The 19,563-nt window shown below is 44.2% G+C and overlaps 1 protein-coding gene across 2 annotated transcripts in view; it reads left to right on the top strand.

Annotated features, from left to right (window-relative positions):
- LOC126473196 (collagen alpha-1(XVIII) chain-like) overlaps positions 1-19,563 on the top strand; it is a 646,928-nt gene that overhangs the window by 415,220 nt on the left and 212,145 nt on the right. For both annotated transcript variants that reach the window (XM_050100092.1, XM_050100091.1), the window contains exons 4-5: positions 7,898-8,151; positions 18,023-18,271. In XM_050100092.1, the coding sequence (XP_049956049.1) occupies positions 7,898-8,151; positions 18,023-18,271 (503 nt within the window). The remainder of the gene's footprint in view (positions 1-7,897; positions 8,152-18,022; positions 18,272-19,563) is intronic.

The raw sequence follows: 19,563 nt of genomic DNA, 5'->3' as shown, positions 1-19,563 counted from the left end.
AACCATTTTAGTTGTTCTCTACGCTGGCGTCGAAATGGGGTACGGACGCACTACATGAATCAAACATGAGGTTGTTTGCTACAAATGACACATATACCGTTCTGCAAGTTACCACAATAAATTCTGTCATTCCAAAGCTGTTAAGTATTTTTTGATTCACCCTGTATTTCTTGCTGTATAATCATTGTGGATTAATAATGCTGTGGAATGTCCTTATCAGTCTCACGCCAGTCTGAGGATGAAAGGCGGCGAGCGTGTTCTTAAGAAGGCGCGCCGCTGATACATTTGCATGCAGCGAGTGGAAGCAACGTACGCAGCGGCACCCGTAGGAATACGGCGAGCCCTGTAAATGGCGTGGTTCGCGGTGGTGCCTGCTAGAGGCCCGTTGAAGTGTTGCGTCTTCTGCGCAGATGTGAGCGTCGTGTGGCTTCCCGTGTGTGGTCAAGACCGCAGAATAATTAATCGACTATGCGGTGGTGTGGCACCGATTATCAACCTAACAAGAAGGCGCTTGAAGGATCAGGCCGAAATACTTTGAGATTGCGGTCAGAAGGCAGCTATTTTGGAGTGTACTACTTCCCGTCTTCAGTAGGCCCTTGGAGAACTGTGGGAAAAAAATATATATCACGGGGCTAGACACGAAACAAAAGAAGGGAAACCGGAGTATCCAGTTTGTCATTACCTGACTAAGAGATATAAACATCTTCAAGTATACATCCACATCTTTGCTTTCCAATGAAGCTGATGAGAGTGCGCTTCAGTTCATTACCTCTCGTGTGCAGAACGTAAGATAAAGACTAAATGAAATAGATCACATCGGTGAGGGCTTAGTAGAAATGCCTTTAGGAGTAATTAATGTCGTGAGTAATATAACAGAAACCAGACGTTGAGAAATGCCGCCACAGTCAGATAAGCGCAGCTAACAGAGCAGAGAAAAAAGCGAGCGCTACAAATACGAGGCTCGCGGGAACTGCCCCCTTGCAGTCCGCGCCTGTTGTCGCTGTGACGGCAACCCAAACTACAGATTTGCTCGCGAGGCAGTATCATACCAGGCGCTCACGAGGAATAATGCAAGTTTCTCTTTTGGTCTTATCGAATAGCGCAACGATCCTATTGTTTTACGTAGTGTCCAAGGAGTTGATTTATCTGTTTATCTGAAACGTCCTAATACACCGACGCTAACCAGATCACAGCGTTCGAGAGACTAAACTGCTCATTAGGTGAGGTAGCAGACATAGCACGCATCGACGTTTCATTAATTGTTTCAGAAATGGTAATCCAAATTCTTCCTGATCTTTGTATAGCTTCCTGATCCACAAGTTTGGTAAACTGTGGACAGAGTCTACACTTCTGGAAGTAGACGAGCAGCCACTTCATCATGTATATTACTAATGCTCCGTGGGTTATGCAGGTCTTTGTACATTCTCACTCAGTTTCTACATAGTTCAGCAGTTCCCGTTTCGAGGGAATCTAGTAAGACACTGATCACACACCTAAATAAAGCGATCGAAATGAGGTAACGCTGATAGGTCCGCAACACACCTAACGTACTGATAACGCGGATAGGATCTTAACTGACCAAGTCTACTGGGAAAACTTACTTATCAGAGTCAGTGGTACCCTACGGTAGTTTTACAAATCTATTCGGGGGAAGAACGATTGTCGGTAAGTCAGCGTGTCGGTTCGAATCTCATTCTTCTTACCTTCATGATCTCTTCGCGATATATACATAGGAGGAAACAATATAATGTTTCGGGTCATCTGTATATATAGGACAGTTGTTCAAGTACAGGGTGTTTCAAAAATGACCGGTATATTTGAAACGGCAATAAAAACTAAACGAGCAGCGAAAGAAATACACCGTTTGTTGCAATATGCTTGGGACAAAAGTACATTTTCAGGCGGACAAACTTTCGAAATTACAGTAGTTACAATTTTCAAAAGAGATGTGCGCTGCAAGTGATGTGAAAGATATAGAAGACAACGCAGTCTGTGGCTGCGCCATTCTGTACGTCGTCTTTCTGCTGTAAGCGTGTGCTGTTCACAACGTGCAAGTGTGCTGTAGACAACATGGTTTATTCCTTAGAACAGAGGATTTTTCTGTTGTTGGAATTCCACCGCCTAGAACACAGTGTTGTTGCAACAAGACGAAGTTTTCAACGGAGGTTTAATGTAACCAAAGGACCGAAAAGCGATACAATAAAGGATCTGTTTGAAAAATTTCAACGGACTGGGAACGTGACGGATGAACGTGCTGGAAAGGTAGGGCGACCGCGTACGGCAACCACAGAGGGCAACGCGCAGCTAGTGCAGCAGGTGATCCAACAGCGGCCTCGGGTTTCCGTTCGCCGTGTTGCAGCTGCGGTCCAAATGACGCCAACGTCCACGTATCGTCTCATGCGCCAGAGTTTACACCTCTATCCATACAAAATTCAAACGCGGCAACCCCTCAGCGCCGCTACCATTGCTGCACGAGAGACATTCGCTAACGATATAGTGCACAGGATTGATGACGGCGATATGCATGTGGGCAGCATATGGTTTACTGACGAAGCTTATTTTTACCTGGACGGCTTCGTCAATAAACAGAACTGGCGCATATGGGGAACCGAAAAGCCCCATGTTGCAGTCCCATCGTCCCTGCATCCTCAAAAAGTACTGGTCTGGGCCGCCATTTCTTCCAAAGGAATCATTGGCCCATTTTTCAGATCCGAAACGATTACTGCATCACGCTATCTGGACATTCTTCGTGAATTTGTGGCGGTACAATCTGCCTTAGACGACACTGCGAACACCTCGTGGTTTATGCAAGATGGTGCCCGGCCACATCGCACGGCTGACGTCTTTAATTTCCTGAATGAATATTTCGATGATCGTGTGATTGCTTTGGGCTATCCGAAACATACAGGAGGCGGCGTGGATTGGCCTCCCTATTCGCCAGACATGAACCCCTGTGACTTCTTTCTGTGGGGACACTTGAAAGACCAGGTGTACCGCCAGAATCCAGAAACATTTGAACAGCTGAAGCAGTACATCTCATCTGCATGTGAAGCCTTTTCGCCAGACACGTTGTCAAAGGTTTCGGGTAATTTCATTCAGAGACTACGCCATATTATTGCTACGCATGGTGGATATGTGGAAAATATCGTACTATAGAGTTTCCCAGACCGCAGCGCCATCTGTTGTTGAAAATTGTAACTACTGTAATTTCGAAAGTTTGTCTGCCTGAAAATGAACTGTTGTCCCAAGCATATTGCAACAAACGGTGTATTTCTATCGCTGCTCGTTTAGTTTTTATTGCCGTTTCAAATATACCGGTCATTTTTGAAACACCCTGTATATTTTCTACTCTGATGTAAAGAACCCGTCTTCTCCGGTGTCTGGTACGTATTAATCACATTTATTTTGATTTCGTAGCATCATACACCTTTGTAACTGTATTACATTGAAATAATTCGCGCTAATGTGCACAGTGTCTTGTTAGGACACAAACTTGGTACATTCACTCGCGGTATTTGCTGATGACAACTTTACCCTTCACACTCAAGCTTGCAATCAGTATTGCTTGCCTCTGTCTTCAGTTAGTCTTTCCTTTCTTGGTGTTCCAATTGGGGCAAATTTTACGTGTGATTTGCACTCACAGGGAGGTATACTGACCGAGACGCACCCTTTGTTGCATATTACTGTGTTTTCATTAATACTGTTAATGTGCGAGCAATATACTTACACCCCATAACTATCGCACCTATTTAATACACTATCTCGAAAAAAAAGAAAAGAAACAGTTAACTGAGAAGCATAGCACTACCCAATTCGATTCGGTTTGATGAGACTCAAGTACTGACAGGCACAAGCGGACACCACTAGTGCTTTACAGAAAAGCTATAGACTTTATTATTATTATTCATCTGTCTTCTTCTAACTGGTTTGATGCGGCCCACCACGAATTTCTCACCTATGTCAACCTCTTCATCTCAGAGTAGCACTTGCAATCTACGTCCTCAATTATCTGCTGGATGTATTCCAGTCTCTTTCTACCTCTACAGTTTTTGTTCTCTTCAGCTCCCTCTAGTACAATGGAAGTCCCTGATGTCTTAACAGATGTCCAATCACCCTGTCTCTTCTCTTTGTCAGTGTTTTCCACAAATTCCTTTCCTTTCCGATTCCGCACTGAAACTTCTCATTCCTTACGTTTCAGTTCACCTAATTTTCAACATTCTTCTGTAGCACCACATCTCAAATGCTCCAATTCTCTTCTGTTCCGGTTTTCCCAAAGTCCATGTTTCATTACCATGCAATACTGTGCTCCAAATGTACATTCTCAGAAAATTCTTCCCCAAATTAAGGCCTGTGTTTGATACAAGTAGACCTATCTTGGCCAGCAATGCCCTTTTTGCCGATGCTAGTCTGCTTTTGATGTCCTCCTTGCTCCATCCGTCATTGGTTACTTTGCTGCCTAGGTAGTAGAATTCCTTAACTTTATCTACTTCGTGACCATCAATCCTGCTGTTAAGTTTGTCGCTATTCTCATTTCTGCTACTTCTCATTACTTTCGCCTTTCTTCGATTTACTCTCAATCCGTATTCTATACTCATTACACTGTTCATTCCATTCAGCAGAACATGTAATTTTTCTCGACTTCCACTCAGTATAGCAATGTCATCAGCGAATCGTATCATTGGTGAGCTTTCACATTGAATTTTAATCCCATTCCTGAACCTTCCTTCTATGCCCATCACTGCTTCTTCGACGTACAGATTCAACAGAAGGGGCGAAAGGCGAAAGACTACATCTCTGTCTTAGACTCTTTTTCATCCGAGCACTTCGTTCTTGGTAGACCACTCTTATTATTCCCCTTTGGCTTTTGTACATATTGTATATAACCCGTCTTTTCCTATAGTTTACCCCTATTTTTCTCAGAACTTCGAACATCCTGCACCATTTTACACTGTCGAACGATTTTTCCAGGTCGACAAATCCTAGGAAAGTGTCTTGATTTTTCTTTAGTCTTGCTTCCATTACCAACCGTACAACACCCTCATTGGCATTGTAGCAAGAAGGAAGTGCTTCTCTGTAGGGTATCACTAACCTGGTGTCTCGCTGCTTCGGTAAGTCCCTCGTAGCACAGAAGTAGCGCTCAGACGCCAGATTCCATGTAGGTGGTAATCCTGCTGAAGTGGAGAGTTTAGGCATGCCAGTTGTTAATTGTCAACAACGTTTGAACTGTACTTGTTTTAATACAGAAATTGCTTTGTCACACACGTCACAGAATCAGTATTTGCAGTATGGCGGCTCTGGACTACACCGTTATATTCGACCCTTTACGTACATTAACACAGTTTTCTGACTTTACATAATGATAGACACTACACACGACACGTAGCGTTTTTATAACTAATAACTTCACTTTATATCTTGTTCAACGTCTGAAATATGCACTCGCGACCGTTCTTTTAGAGCCGCCCCAGTTAGTCGACCGTGCGTCTTGCGTGGCTCCTCGCGACTGACTCCCCTGTCTTCCCGAAGGACAAGAGAGACCCCCCTTTCTCCCTCAGCCAATAAGGACACTTCTCTCGTTTCATATATATATATATATATATATATATATATATAATCTCCAAACCTTCAGCCAATGGGCGTTCAGATCGCTGTTGCTAGGCGGATCTGACGTCACGTTTGCGGACATTGTGACAGAAGTTTGTCTCGGAACACTGTCTCAGATTGTAAGATCCTACTCCCAAATAGTCGGATCTTGTCCCTACTAAGGTTGCACAACATTGCCTCCTATGATTTCATCACTAATGCTCCTTGCTGACGCTTCATTGTTAAATGTACATGTAGCCTGGCTGCTACTGAGCATTCCTGATCGCATAAATATTCATAATACTCGGCTTAAACACGTGAATGGAATGCACATACGCATTACAACCACTACGTCGGAATTGCTTCTCTGGTGCCTTTACCTTTCCTAAAGTCAAACTGATCGTCGTCTAACACATCTTCAATTTTCTACTCCATTCTTCTGTACATTATTCTTATCAGCAACTTGGATGAATGCGCTCTTTAGCTGATTGTGCGATAATTCTCGCACTTGTCAGATCTTTCAGTCTTTAGTATTACGTGGATCTACAGCCTATAAATATTCCTAAACAACACTCTTTTTTAAGCAGAAGGAGGGGGTGAGTGAAGCTGAATGATACCTGGAATCCGGTGCTGTAGAAGATCTAAGCAGGCTTCCGCCTTTGCGAGATAGCAATAGCGGATGATATCAGCCAACAACAGCCATTTGCGGTCGAGCTTTCACGACATGTGAAGTCATGTCTCTGCGCGGGAGCATTCGGGAACGGAATTTTAGTTACTAGGGAGACAGAGTACGTATCGGACCATCGAAAATCCTACAATCCCCTTTGGAGAATTGTTCGCAGATGGGGAAGAAAAGTTGAGTTTCAACACGAATTTCATCCGATCACGGAATAACGGCTCGATATACACTACTGGCCATTAAAATTGCTACACCAAGAAGAAATGCAGATGATAAACGGGTATTCATTGGACAAAAATATTATACTAGAACTGACATGTGATTACATTTTCACGCAATTTGGGTGCATAGATCCAGAGAAATCAGTACCCAAAACAACCACCTCTGGCCGTAATAACGGCATTGATATGCCTGGGCATTGAATCAAACAGAGCTTGGATGGCGTGTACAGGTACAGCTGACCATGCAGCTTCAACACGATACCACAGTTCATCAAGAGTAGTGATTGGCGTGTTGTGACGAGCCAGTTGCTCGGCCACCATTGACCAGTCGTTTTCACTTGGTGCGAGAACCGGAGAATGTGCTGGCCAGACAAGCAATCGAACGATGTCTGTATCCAGAAAGGCCCATACAGGATCTGCAACATGCGGTCGTGGGTTATCCTGCTGAAATGTAGGGTTTCGCAGAGATCGAATGAAGGGTAGAGCCATGGGTCGTAACACATCTGAAATGTAACCTGGATTCATCCGAAAAAATGACGTTTTACCATTCGTACACCCAGGTTCGTCGTAGAGTACACCATCGCAGGCGCTCCTGTCTGTGATGCAGCGTCAAGGGTAACCGCAGCCATGGTCTCCGAGCTGACAGCCCATGCTGCTGCAGACGTCGTCGAACTGTTCGTGCAGATGGTTGTTGTCTTGCAAACGTCCCCATCTGTTGTCTCAGGGATCGAGACGTGGCTGTACGATCCGTTACAGCCATGCGGATAAGATGCCTGTCATCTCGACTGCTAGTGATACGAGGCCGTTGGGATCCAGCACGGCGTTCCGTATTACCCTCCTGAACCCACCAATTCCATATTCTGCTAACAGTCATTGGATCTCGACCAACGCGAACAGCAATGTCGCGATACGATAAACCGCAATCGCGATAGGCTACAATCCGACCTTTGTCAAAGTCGGAAACGTGATGGTACGCATTTCTCCTCCTTACACGAGGCATCACAACAACGTTTCACCAGGCAACGCCGGTCAACTGCTGTTTGTGTATGAGAAATCGGTTGGAAACTTTCCTCATGTCAGCACGTTAGAGGTGTCGCCACCGGCTCCAACCCTGTGTGAATGCTCTGAAAAGTTAATCATTTGCATGTCACAGCATCTTCTTCCTGTCGGTTAAATTTCGCGTCTGTAGCGCGTCATCTTCGTGGTGTAGCAATTTTAATGGCCAGTAGTGTATTTTAATTGGCTTTTCTTTGTTTGACACGCTGCGTCTTAATGTTTTAGTTGGGTAAATTAGACGTTTGTGGCATGTGGATGTCTTGTGGCTGCTTCTCCGTTGTCCTTATTAAAGTTGTGCTCATTAGAGGTTTTCGAAGCCCTCGGTGTGTGTAACATTTGGTGCGCTTTGTGTCCGCAGCTCTCCTGGAGCAGTACGACCTGCTGCGGCAGGTGAAGAACTCGTCGCTGGAGCCGGAGACCGCCCCGGACGGCTTCTCCGCCTTTAAGCTCTCGCCCACCACCGACTTCAGCTCGCCGGCCGAGGACTCGCTTCCCGCCGAGCTGTACCCAGAGTTCGCGCTCAAGGCCGTCTTCAATCCGACCGACGACCAGGGCGGCTACCTCTTCTCCGTCACCGATCCCGGAAATGAGAAGGTGCTGCTGGGCCTCAAGGTGCGTCTGTGTTCAGACCCGCTTCTCAGTACCTGAGACATATGCTAACTCATTAAACGTGTTTGGAAACCTGGGGCGCGTTCACCCTTCGTTTTGTGACCGCTTGAACGCTGATGCGGTGATGCGGACACTTTATGTGAAGCGTCTGAATGTCTGTGGTGATTTTTTTTTTTTTTTTTTTTTTTTCTGTGGAGGTGGAGCCCCTCCACGCCCACACCAGCATGATGGCCAATTCAAAAGGTCAACTGCCATCTCTGCATAAAGGTTAGTTTTCACTGAAGTGAGCCTGCCAGTTTGGCCGTCCGGTTCTATGCGCTTCAGTCTGGAACCGCGTGACCGCTACGGTCGCAGGTTCGAATCCTGCCTCGGGCATGGATGTGCGTGATGTCCTTAGGTTAGTTAGGTTTAATTAGTTCTAAGTCCTAGGGGAAATGATGAACATAGATGTTAAGTCCCATAGTGCTCAGAGCCTTTTGCACCATTTTTTTTTTTTTTTCACTGAAGTGAGGTGTCTCAGGATGTGGGTACACCGATGTTTGCGTACGTCTGGTTAACGTTAACCATTAATACGCGCTCATAGATTGGGTCGAAGTCGAACAAAAGGTAGCGGTTCGAAGGGCAGAGGAAAAGAAAGTGCCAAGGCAAGAGCCGAGGAAAAAAAAACCTCTGCGATAGTTAGGTCGGATGGTAAGAGCAGTAGCGGATGTCTTGCTGCCTACGCTCATCTGGAGATAGATTGGGTCGAAGTCGACCGAAGGGTAGCGGTTTGAAGGGCAGAGGAAAAAAGTGTCAAGGCAAGAGCCAAGTGAAAAAAACCTCTGCGATAGTTAGATCGGGTAGTAAGAGCAGTAGCGGATGTCTTGCTGCCTGCGATAGGTCGTGCAAGGGTAGGCTTTGCTACTAGTGGTTATCACGCATGTCGATACCTTTGACGTCGTGCGTTGTTGTGGCTCGGCGGCTGCCGCTGGGTGCCGGTGTTGAACTCTCGATCAGCGTCAGCAGCCTGCAACAGTTAGGTTTATCATCGTTCTTGTGTCCAATATGTCATATATCGGATGCACAGTGTAGGGTGATGTTCGCGATATTTTTTATTTTTTTTTATTATTTTTTTTCTGTGTCATTGGGCGAGCTCGTCGGTTTCCCTGTTGTGGCCTGTTGGTCTACTCTAATAGCAGCTGGTAATTTCCAGTCAACGTTGCTGATACGCAGGGGCTTGCCGACGTTTGTCACTTGTTGGTGTACGTTAGCTTGCCATAGGCGGTTATGCCCTAGCTTGTAGTGTCTTTGGCCTCTTATGCTTCCACCTATAGTTGTGATTAACCTACGGTGGAAAAATGCAGAGCATTCTTCAAGAGCCGAAACCAGAGAAGCTACTGATTTTACACGCTCTGATCTATGTATTCTATGTTGCGATTTCTACACGCTCTAAACCATAGCAAAGGAGTGTCATTGAATTCAGCTCAAGCCTATGGGGCGTGGGGGGGCAGACTATTTCAGGAATGTTATTGTCCCCAAACCTTCGTCTCACAGATGCTACGTTATGTCAGGAGGCATTATCATGCTGATACAATCATCTTCTCTGCACTGTTCCTCTCCACACGCAGTATACTATACTGTAACATCATATCTTTCCGCATTTAGCATCTTCTTAAGCATAATAAGGAGACCATGCCATAACCACAAAAAATACCCCCATTCCATAAAATCACCTCCTTCGTACATCAGTATTGGAACTACACATGATACAGGGTATGTAAAATGTGTCCCTCTTTCTTACGGGAGATACTATTGGTCTGAGCTAGTAAAAAATTCTAAATAATACGAACTCTGTTCTAAAATGGTCGTCTGGTCGGCTATTAAAAATAAACAAAAGCTTGTAGCTGTGTGGCACTCACGTGGATAGAAAAGGAAACTCTGAACGTCACGTTGTGTTCCTGCCAGTTGCGAGGTACGTCCCGTCATTTGCTTCCTACAAACAAAAGGAATCATTGCCACCGACATCAATCGTCGATTGCGTCTTGTGCATTTGGATTGGTGTTATAACTGACCGTGTTGTGAAGAAGTTGGTGCAGAAAACTGAACGCTGGTCTCACAAATGTGCATCATGAAACTGTTGGAGAAAGACATTCAGATGTGAGTGATGAACTTCTGCAACATGTTGACGAAATTGTGAGCGCGAGACGTGGGTTCTCAGTTTCCGAACTTCCTGCAGGTTGTGCCTCAGACTGAAGGACAACACACTTTAATATTGTCGCAGACATGTTGAATGACCATAAATTTTGTGCATGATGGGCAACAAAATGTTAAGCGATGTTCACAAAATTGAAAGTATGAGTTCGGCCTCAACTGTCCTTCAGTTTTACTGTAAAGAGGGCATGGAATTGTTGAACAGAATCGAGTCTGTGGCGGGACGTGGGAGCAGTAAGTCAACACTGAGACAAAGAAATAGTCCAAACATTACCTACACACTCACTTTCCAAATTAGGCCAAAAAATTCATGCAGACCTACCAAACCGCAAAATTATGGTTGCAGCATTTTGGGATGGCAAAAGAATTTTAAAAACAGATTTCCTGAGAATAATTCGTGCGGATATTGTGACATCAGAGTTATATTGTGAGATTCTTACGAAACTGTGGTCAACCCAAACCAAATGGCGCTGTATGATAACCATACAGCGCTAAACTCATAGACTTCCAGACGCAACTAACATTTTTGACAACTTTTGCTCTACTGCCATAAAAAAGCTGTCATCTGGCGTATTACACCGAAATTAGAGATGTATATCGAAGTATACAGTGCGCATGAAAGGCTCTGTTACATTATCTGATCTAATACAGGGTTCTGAAAATACGTATATCTAAATATACTCAGTGCAATAGAGGGTTCGGCCGTAGTCACTTATTTTGCTGCCATAATACCAAAACTCATTTATTGCTTTTAGTATCTCATTTCCTAATCTAATTCCCTCAAATCGTCAAATTTGATTCGACTACATTCCATTACCCTTTTTTACTATTGTTGATGTTCATCCCACATACTCTTTCCCAAGCACTATCCGTTCCATTCAACTACTCTTCGAGCCACTTGCCGTCTCTGACAGAATTACAATGTCATCAGCAAACCTCAAAGGTTTTATTTCTTCTCCCTGATCTGTAATTCCCTTTCCAAATTTCTCCTTGGTTCCCTCTACTGCTTGCTCAATATCTGTATTAAATATCATTTGGGATACGCTACGCCCCTGTTTCACTCATTTCTCGTTCACTGTCTCCCTTTATGTCTTTCAACCTACATAAATGTACTCTTGTTTCTGTAAAAGTGGCAGCTAACCCTTCGCTGTCTGTATTTCAACTCTGATCATTTTCAAATTTCGAAGAATGTGGCCCATTCATCACTGTTAAAAGGCATTTTTAAATATACATATGCTATAATTGTAGGTTTGTCTTTCTTGTACCTACTTTCACTGGAACCCAAATTGATCTTCCCCGAAGTCGACTTCTATCAGTCGTTAGTATTTTTCCGTCATGATTTATTAAACTGATTATAAGATAATACTCTAATCTGTCAAAAACTGTCTTCATGCCTACTGATAATATGCCGCCCAAAGGGAAGTATTGTGATGGAATGGTATGCCAGTGCACCCACTTGAATGAAACAGCTTTAGCAGTGCACAATTACATTACAAAGCCCTATAAATAAAATAATATTGCGGACGAGGTTTTCACTTTACTTGTGTATTTTATCATTATTATTATTATTATTATTATTATTATGTACAGCTGATGTAGTACGTCTATTGCGGTGTTTACTCTCTAAAGCGTGTCCGGTTAGATTTAAGAGGCCCTAATCTTACCAAGAGCGAACAATACGAGTGGAAAACCAAGAACGAAATGTACGAAAGGAAAGGTGTATGATAGGGATGTAGTTCTTCGCTCCTGGTGTTCAGTCTACACTTCATTCTACATTTGAAAGTAAAAGAATCGTTCAAGATTGTAATTTAATTTCAAAGTGGAAAGATATCAATGATAAGATTAATTGATGACATTGCTGTCCTCAGTGAAAATATAGAAGAATTACAGGATCTGCTGAACAGAATGAAGAGTCTAATGAGTACAGAATATGCACTGAGGGTAAATCGAGGAAACAAGAACGCAATGAGAAGTAGCAGAAATGAGAACAGCGAGAAACTTAACATCATAATTTCTGAACACGAACTAGATGAAGTTCTGGAGTTCTGCTACCTAGGGAGCAAAAAACCCATGACGGACGGAGCAAGGAGGACATAAAAAGCGGACTATCACGGGCAAAAAGAGCATTCCTGACCAATAAAAGTCTAATAGTATCAAATACAGGCCTTAATTTGAGGAAAACATTTCTGTGAATGTACGTTTGGAGTATAACATCATACGGCAGTGAAACGTGGACTGTGGGAAAACCGGGGGTATGGTGTTACAGAAGAAAGTTGAAAATTAAGTTGAGTGATAAGGTGAGGAATGAGGGGGTTTGCCGGCCGGTGTGGCCGAGCGGTTCTAGGCGCTTCAGTCTGGAACCACGTGACCGCTACGGTCGCAGGTTCGAATCCTGTCTCGGGCATGGATGTGTGTGATGTCCTTAGGTTAGTTAGGTTTAAGTAGTTCTAAGTCCTAAGGGACTGATGACCTCAGATGTTAAGTCCCATAGTGCTCAGAGCCATTTGGACCATTTTTTGAGGAGGTTTCTGCAGAATTGGCGAGGAAAGGAATATATGGAACAACACTGACAAGAAGAGGGGACAGGATGACAGAATATGTGTTAAGACATCAGGGAATATCTTCCAAGGTACAAGAGGGAACTGTAGAGGGTGATAATCGTAGAAGAAGACAGAGATTTGGATACATCCAGCACGTAATTGAGGAAGTAGAGTGCACGTGCTTCTCCGAGACGAGACGTTTGGCACAGAAGAGAAATTCGTTCCAGGCCGCATCAAACTAGTCAAAAGACTGATTACTCAAAAAAAAAATTGCCAGGTGAAAGAAATTAAAAATTAGTAACATGTACCAAGTTAACAACTCTGCCATCTCTGATCCAGGACTATACGTGGCAAAACTTTGAAAATTCTGTTTCAGGACTCCAGCCCTAGTTTTCAAGCTTGAACTTATTCTCTCTCTCTCTCTCTCTCTCTCTCTCTCTCTCTCCCCCTCTCACTCTTCCTCTCCCTCCCTCCCTCTTTCTCTCTCTCTTCTCCCTCCCTCCCTCCTCCCTTCTCTGTCTCCCCCCCCCCCTTCTGTCTCTCTCTCTCTCTCTCTCTCTCTCTCTCTCTCTCTCTCTGTGTGTGTGTGTGTGTGTGTGTGTGTGTGTTTGTTTTTGTGTGTCATCAAATGGTGCTGATACACGTTTATTTTGTCACGACTGGGTTCATTCAAAAGAACATCGGGTTCGATCGTACAGACACACCGTCAACGGCCTGGCAGCAGCAGGTTGATCGGTGAGCACAGGAAACTTGGCATTGTGTGTATGGTATGTTTGTGTACATAGCATGCATTGTGTGTATGGTATGTTTGTGTACATAGCATGCCAAGTTTCCTGTGCTCACCGATCATCCTGCCGATGCCATGCGGTTGACGATGTGTTGAAATGATCGTCATGTTCTTGAAATTGCCTTTACCGTTACGTAATCTGTTGATGTTCTTTTGAACTAAACCAATGGTAACAAAATATATGTGAGCAAATGGTTCGTAGCGAGTCGCTAAATCTTCTCAGTAGCTCAGTCGGCAACTGCCATGCTACAAGTTCAAAAGCTCTCCCTAAGAACGACGCTTTTTTTCTGTCAACTAGCAGTTCTTTCACCACTAGGCTGCCAGTGATTTGTTAATGTGAAAAATGCCGAATTTCACAGTGATTCGGAGTTCAGGCTAAACTCTAGGGTCCTCTGTATCTGGCTATATAAGTGAATGCAAAGGCTGGAGAAAAGCTTCGGTATTTCACACCTAATAGGACTGAACTTCGATCAAACCAACTTCAGAGTTGAGAACAGTTTTACTTTCTTAAAAATTCACATACGAGATTTTTAACTCGAGTGATGAAAAATATCACTGTCAACCACAAAACCAATGTTTCTACATCATCGTCGTCGTCGTCGTCGTTGTCGTTATCATCATCGAGGCCTTTAACGATTTGTGTCACACTTGTAAATATTAATATGGAATTATTTTGTTCGTCAGGACTTGCGGTCTTCAACATTTAACGAGTGTGAGTCGCTGTTATCATACTCAGAAAGAGTTGTGCGGTGACAGGTTGACTCAGAATGTGTTTTTGGCCCAAACGTGTCCGAAGTTAGTCCACCCAACTGACAGTTGCCTAAAAATTACTGAGACAGGAACCTGAAAATAGTCGGAACGAGTTACTTTTAGTCTGCATTCTGCTTGATGACATTACAGCACTCCTTAGCTGTAAAAACTCTTGCTCAATACTGTGAGACAATGAGCAAATTGTCAGTGAAATTATGTAACCACTGTTCCAAGAATAAATTTATATGTTTGTATTTCCTTTTGTTTGTATTTCCTTAGCACCACCCAGAGCTCAGGTGTAGGTTGTTGTAAGTACTACCTAAATTATCTTGCAATGGCTGTTAACAAAATATTGTCTTTCAGGAAACACCTCTAAAATGTGTACTTCCAGATTACGCACACGAAACAATTTTATCCCGAAACTGCTGTAGTAACTGGCCAACGGCAGCTAATATGTATGGAACTTCGGCACTAAGTTTAGTGTATTTTACGGCTGAATATTTGGCTACGTTGTAGTTGAGCAGTCTACACGTAAATAAGATAGACACTCAGCTCATTACAGCCATAAGAATCCATGACAACTACTCACTGTACTGGCTTCCAAGACTCCGCCACATAGCCTTTCCTCTGTCGTTCCAAAAATCCTCCCTTACGACTGATCCAACCGCTTGCTGGTAGCAGTTTCACTACTGACAGCAAATGGCGTGAAACCTGGACTACAAATGCTCCACCAGAAGTCCGGCATGTTATTCCCCCCTTACAGAGACCCAAGGGCTTTGAAATCCCACAGCAAGAGTGGAAGAATGTAAATCACACTCGAACAGAACACGCAGTGTATGCATATAACCTATGCGAATGGGGTAAGCAATCCATCCCAAGCTGTAATTGTGGAGCACCGAAACAGACCAACCGGCACGCAGATGAAGTATAAACTGAGACCCTCCTTCGATCATCCAAACAGCTTTTTCGTGACTAACCCATCACTTCTTGTGTAGGAATGAGGCTTGACATTAGCATATACTAGTAACAACTTTTTTTACTGTATTATCTGTATTTATGACTATTTAGGTATTGTTGACTGTACAGGATGTCTATAAATGTATACCTTGATAAAAAACAATATAAATTTTTATTGGATACAGTAAATGAAATGCGTTATACCACACATACCTTTGTCTACTCATTAAGTTTTCAACCTAAGATAAACAATTAATACAGGTAAAACACTTCAACATAAAAACACTTCAGCATGTGCATACCCAATAATAAGCAAAATATCAAGCCGGTATTCAATCTCTTGCTACACATTGTGCAACATGCCTTGTGTGATTGGGCCAATGGCATCTCTGACATGTTGTTGCAATGTCACAATATCAGGAACCACTGTTTTGTACACAGTATCTTTCACATACCCCTGAAGAAAGATATCTGTGGGGGTAATGTCAGGTGATGTCGGTGGCACGGAATTGGACCATCTCTGCCAATCCATTTATTGGGAAAGGTTTCATTAAGAAAACTGCGGACTTGTAGAGCCCAATGAGGGAGTGCACCATCTTTCTGAAAGATGATATCGTCATGCATATCCTGTATCTGGGGAACGGCATAATTTAGCAACATGTCTAGGTAAAAATATCCACTTACACTGCTTTCAAGGTAGAAAAACGGGCCAATCCCTTAATCATACACAATCACACCGACTCATATTAACCTTTGGACTGTCCTGAATGTGTTCTCGTAAGACATGAGGATTTTCTGCTCACCAGATCCGGACATTATGGCTGTTAACTAAGCCACAATCATGAAATGTAGCCTCATCGGAAAAACACACACCCTTCAAGAGATCATCGTCCTCATCCAAAGGGTAAACATGTCGACTGCAAATTGTTCACGTTTTGGGCCATCATCTGGTTGTAATGCTTGAACAATGTGGACATTGTACGCATACAGTTTAAGACAGTTACGAACCACTTTATGCGTTGTAGTATTTGGCACATGAAGCTCCCATGAAGCTTGTCTAATCGATTTCTGTGAATGCGGTTTGAACTACCTACATATCCTCCGAAACAGATGGTCAGTCGCTGCTTGTCCGTTTGCACTGACACCGTAGCTAAAAAGGGTTCCATCCATGTTCTGGTTAACTCGTATTCAGGTGCTTTCTTTCCATAATTGGACACAAAGTTTCACTGCACAGTAATCGGTGATTTTGGTTCTGCTAGCCACTCAATACAGTGACCCTTGTGTTGGTGGTGGAGAGATGGGGAGGGCGGGAGCCATTTTTATGATACAGCTCACGCAGCACTCCTTGTGGGGAAAGTGTTGAATGAGACACAACTGTGCAGAAACTTGATGGGTTCCCTAGTAGACGCAGAAGAGCCTCAACACTACGTGACATGGACTCGACTAATGTCTGGAATAGTGCTGGGCGGAACTGACAACATGAAACCTGCAGGGCTGTCCATAAATCTGTAAGAGTACGAGGCGGTGGACATTTCTTCAGTACAGCACGTTGCAAGGCACCACAGATATGCTCAATAATGTTCATGTCTGGGGAGTTTGGTGGCCAGCAGAAGTGTTTAAACTCGGAAGAGTGTTCCTGGAGCCACTCTGTAGCAATTCTGGACGTGTGGGGTATCGCATTGTCCTGCTGGAATTGCCAAAGTCCGTCGGAATGCACAATGGACATGAATGGATGCAGGTGATCAGACAGGATGCTTGTGTACAAGTTTCCTATCAGAGTCGTATCTAGACTATCAGAGGTCCCATTTCACTCCAACTGTACACACCCAACACCATTACAGAGTCTCTACCAACTTGAACAGTGCCCTGCTGACAAGCAGATTCCATGAATTCATGAGGTTGTCTTCATACCCGTACACGTCCATCCACTCGATACAATCTGAAAAGAAACTCGTCCGACCAGGCAACATGTTTCCCGTCATCAATAGCCTGATGTCGGTGTTGATGGGCCCAGGAGAGGCGTAAGGCTTTGTGTCATGCAGTCATCAAGTGTACACGAGTGGGCCTTCGTCTCCGAAAGCCCATATCGATGATGTTTCGTTGACTACTTTGCACGCTGACACTTGTTGATGCCCCAGCAGTTTGCGGAAGGACTGCACTTCTGTCACGTTGACCGATTCTCTTCAGCCGTCTTTTGTCCTGTTCTTACAGTATCTTTTTCCGGCCGCAACGATGTCGGAGATTTGATGTTTTACCGGCTTCCTGATATTCATGGCACACTCGTGAAATGGTCGTATGGGGAAATCCCCACTTCATCGTTACCTCGGAGATGCTGTGTCCCATCGCTCGTGCTCCGACTACAACACCACGTTCAAACGCACTTAAAACTTGATAACCTGCCATTGTAGCAGCAGTTACCGATCTAATAACTGCACCAGACGCTTGTTGTCTTATACAGGTGTTGCCGACCGCAGCGCCGTATTCTGCCTTTTTACATATCTCTACATTTGAGTATGCGTGCCTATACCAATTTTTTTGTGCTTCAGTATAAAATTAATATGTAATCTTTGAATGATGGTAAACATTTATGGAGAGTCTGTATTTCATGCGTAGTGCCATATGCTAGCGTCTGTGCGTCGCTGTTGTGCAGATCGGGCCGGCGGAGGGGGACCAGTCTCGCGTGACCATCGAGCGGGACGGCGAGGAGGCGGCCAGCTTCCTGGTGCCGGCGCTGGGGCAGCGCTGGTCCAGGCTGGCGTTCCGCGTCGCTCCGGGCAACGTGACGCTCTTCCTCAACTGCAAGCAGCACGGCGAGCCCGTGGCGGCCGGCGGCGCGGGAGGGCCGCTGCCCCTGCCCCAGGGCTCCACGCTGCGAATCGGAGGGCCCAAGGCCTTCACGGTGAGTCACCCGCCCTGGCAGTAGTGGAGCAGTGACAGTTCTGGCGGAGCGGAGCCGCTTCGTCGCCAGCGACACACTTCTGGTGGCACTCCACTGGCCCCTTCCTTTACTTCACCATCTCTACTACAAACTACAAGAAAAATGAAGACGGCTCACTCTGTCAAAATCAAAATGAAACTTTTCTTTCAAACTTCAATAAGGTTTTACAGCTACCACAAACTTGTAAATGAAATCATCCTACCACACTGGCTGTTGTTGGGTTTGTTAAAACAACCAAATGCTTTGCAGTCACTGTAGTGTAGTGTCAGCTATGTACCCATTTTCAAGTAACAGAGTGCTATAACACATCAGATATACAGTACATATTTGGATTCCAGCTGACGTGTTCCTCAGGTGACACAACGGTAAAATATTGTAACGATCTGCCACTTGGAAGTGGTAAGAGGGTAACGCCAATGTACCGGGTGATCAAAAAGTCAGTATAAATTTGAAAACTTAATAAACCACGGAATAATGTAGATAGAGAGGTAAACATTGACGCATATGCTTGGGCTGACATGGGGTTTTATTAGAACCAAAAAAACGTCCCATATTGCTAGACGCGTGAAAGATCTCTTGCACGCGTCGTTTGGTGGTGATCGTGTGCTCAGCCGCCACTTACGTCATGCTTGGCCTCACAGGTCCCCAGACCTCAGTCCGTGCGATTATTGGCTTTGGGGTTACCTGAAGTCACAAGTGTATCGTGATCAACCGACATCTCTAGGGGTGCTGAAAGACAACATCCGACGCCAATGCCTCACCATTAGTCCGGACATGGTTTACAGTGCTGTTCACAACATTATTCCTCGACTACAGCTATTGTTGAGGAATGACGGTGGACATATTGAGCATTTCCTGTAAAGAACATCATCTTTGCTTTGTCTTACTTTGTTATGCTAATTATTGCAATTCTGATCAGATGAAGCGCCATCTGTAGGAAATTTTTTGAACATTTGTATTTTTTTGGTTCTAATAAAACCCCATGTCATTCCAAGCATGTGTGTCAATTTGTACCTCTCCGTATACATTATTCCGTGATTTATTCAGTTTTCAAATTTATACTGACTTTTTGATCACCCGGTACATCAATACCTAAGTTGTCAACATCCCATGTTTCTTACAGGCTGTGAGATTTCACTGTGGTAGTCAGTACAGTTTACACTCTTAACTGACCAGGCCCCCTACAATTTTTAACATTCTGTGATTTGAAGAACACTTTTACTGTAACTCAAATACGTCCATTCGATGGATTG

This window comes from Schistocerca serialis, chromosome 4 (assembly GCF_023864345.2).
Source record: "Schistocerca serialis cubense isolate TAMUIC-IGC-003099 chromosome 4, iqSchSeri2.2, whole genome shotgun sequence".
Classification (NCBI taxonomy): Eukaryota; Metazoa; Arthropoda; class Insecta; order Orthoptera; family Acrididae; genus Schistocerca; species Schistocerca serialis.
Note: the sequence above shows the minus strand (reverse complement) of the source record. Positions and strands in the feature narration are given on the sequence as shown.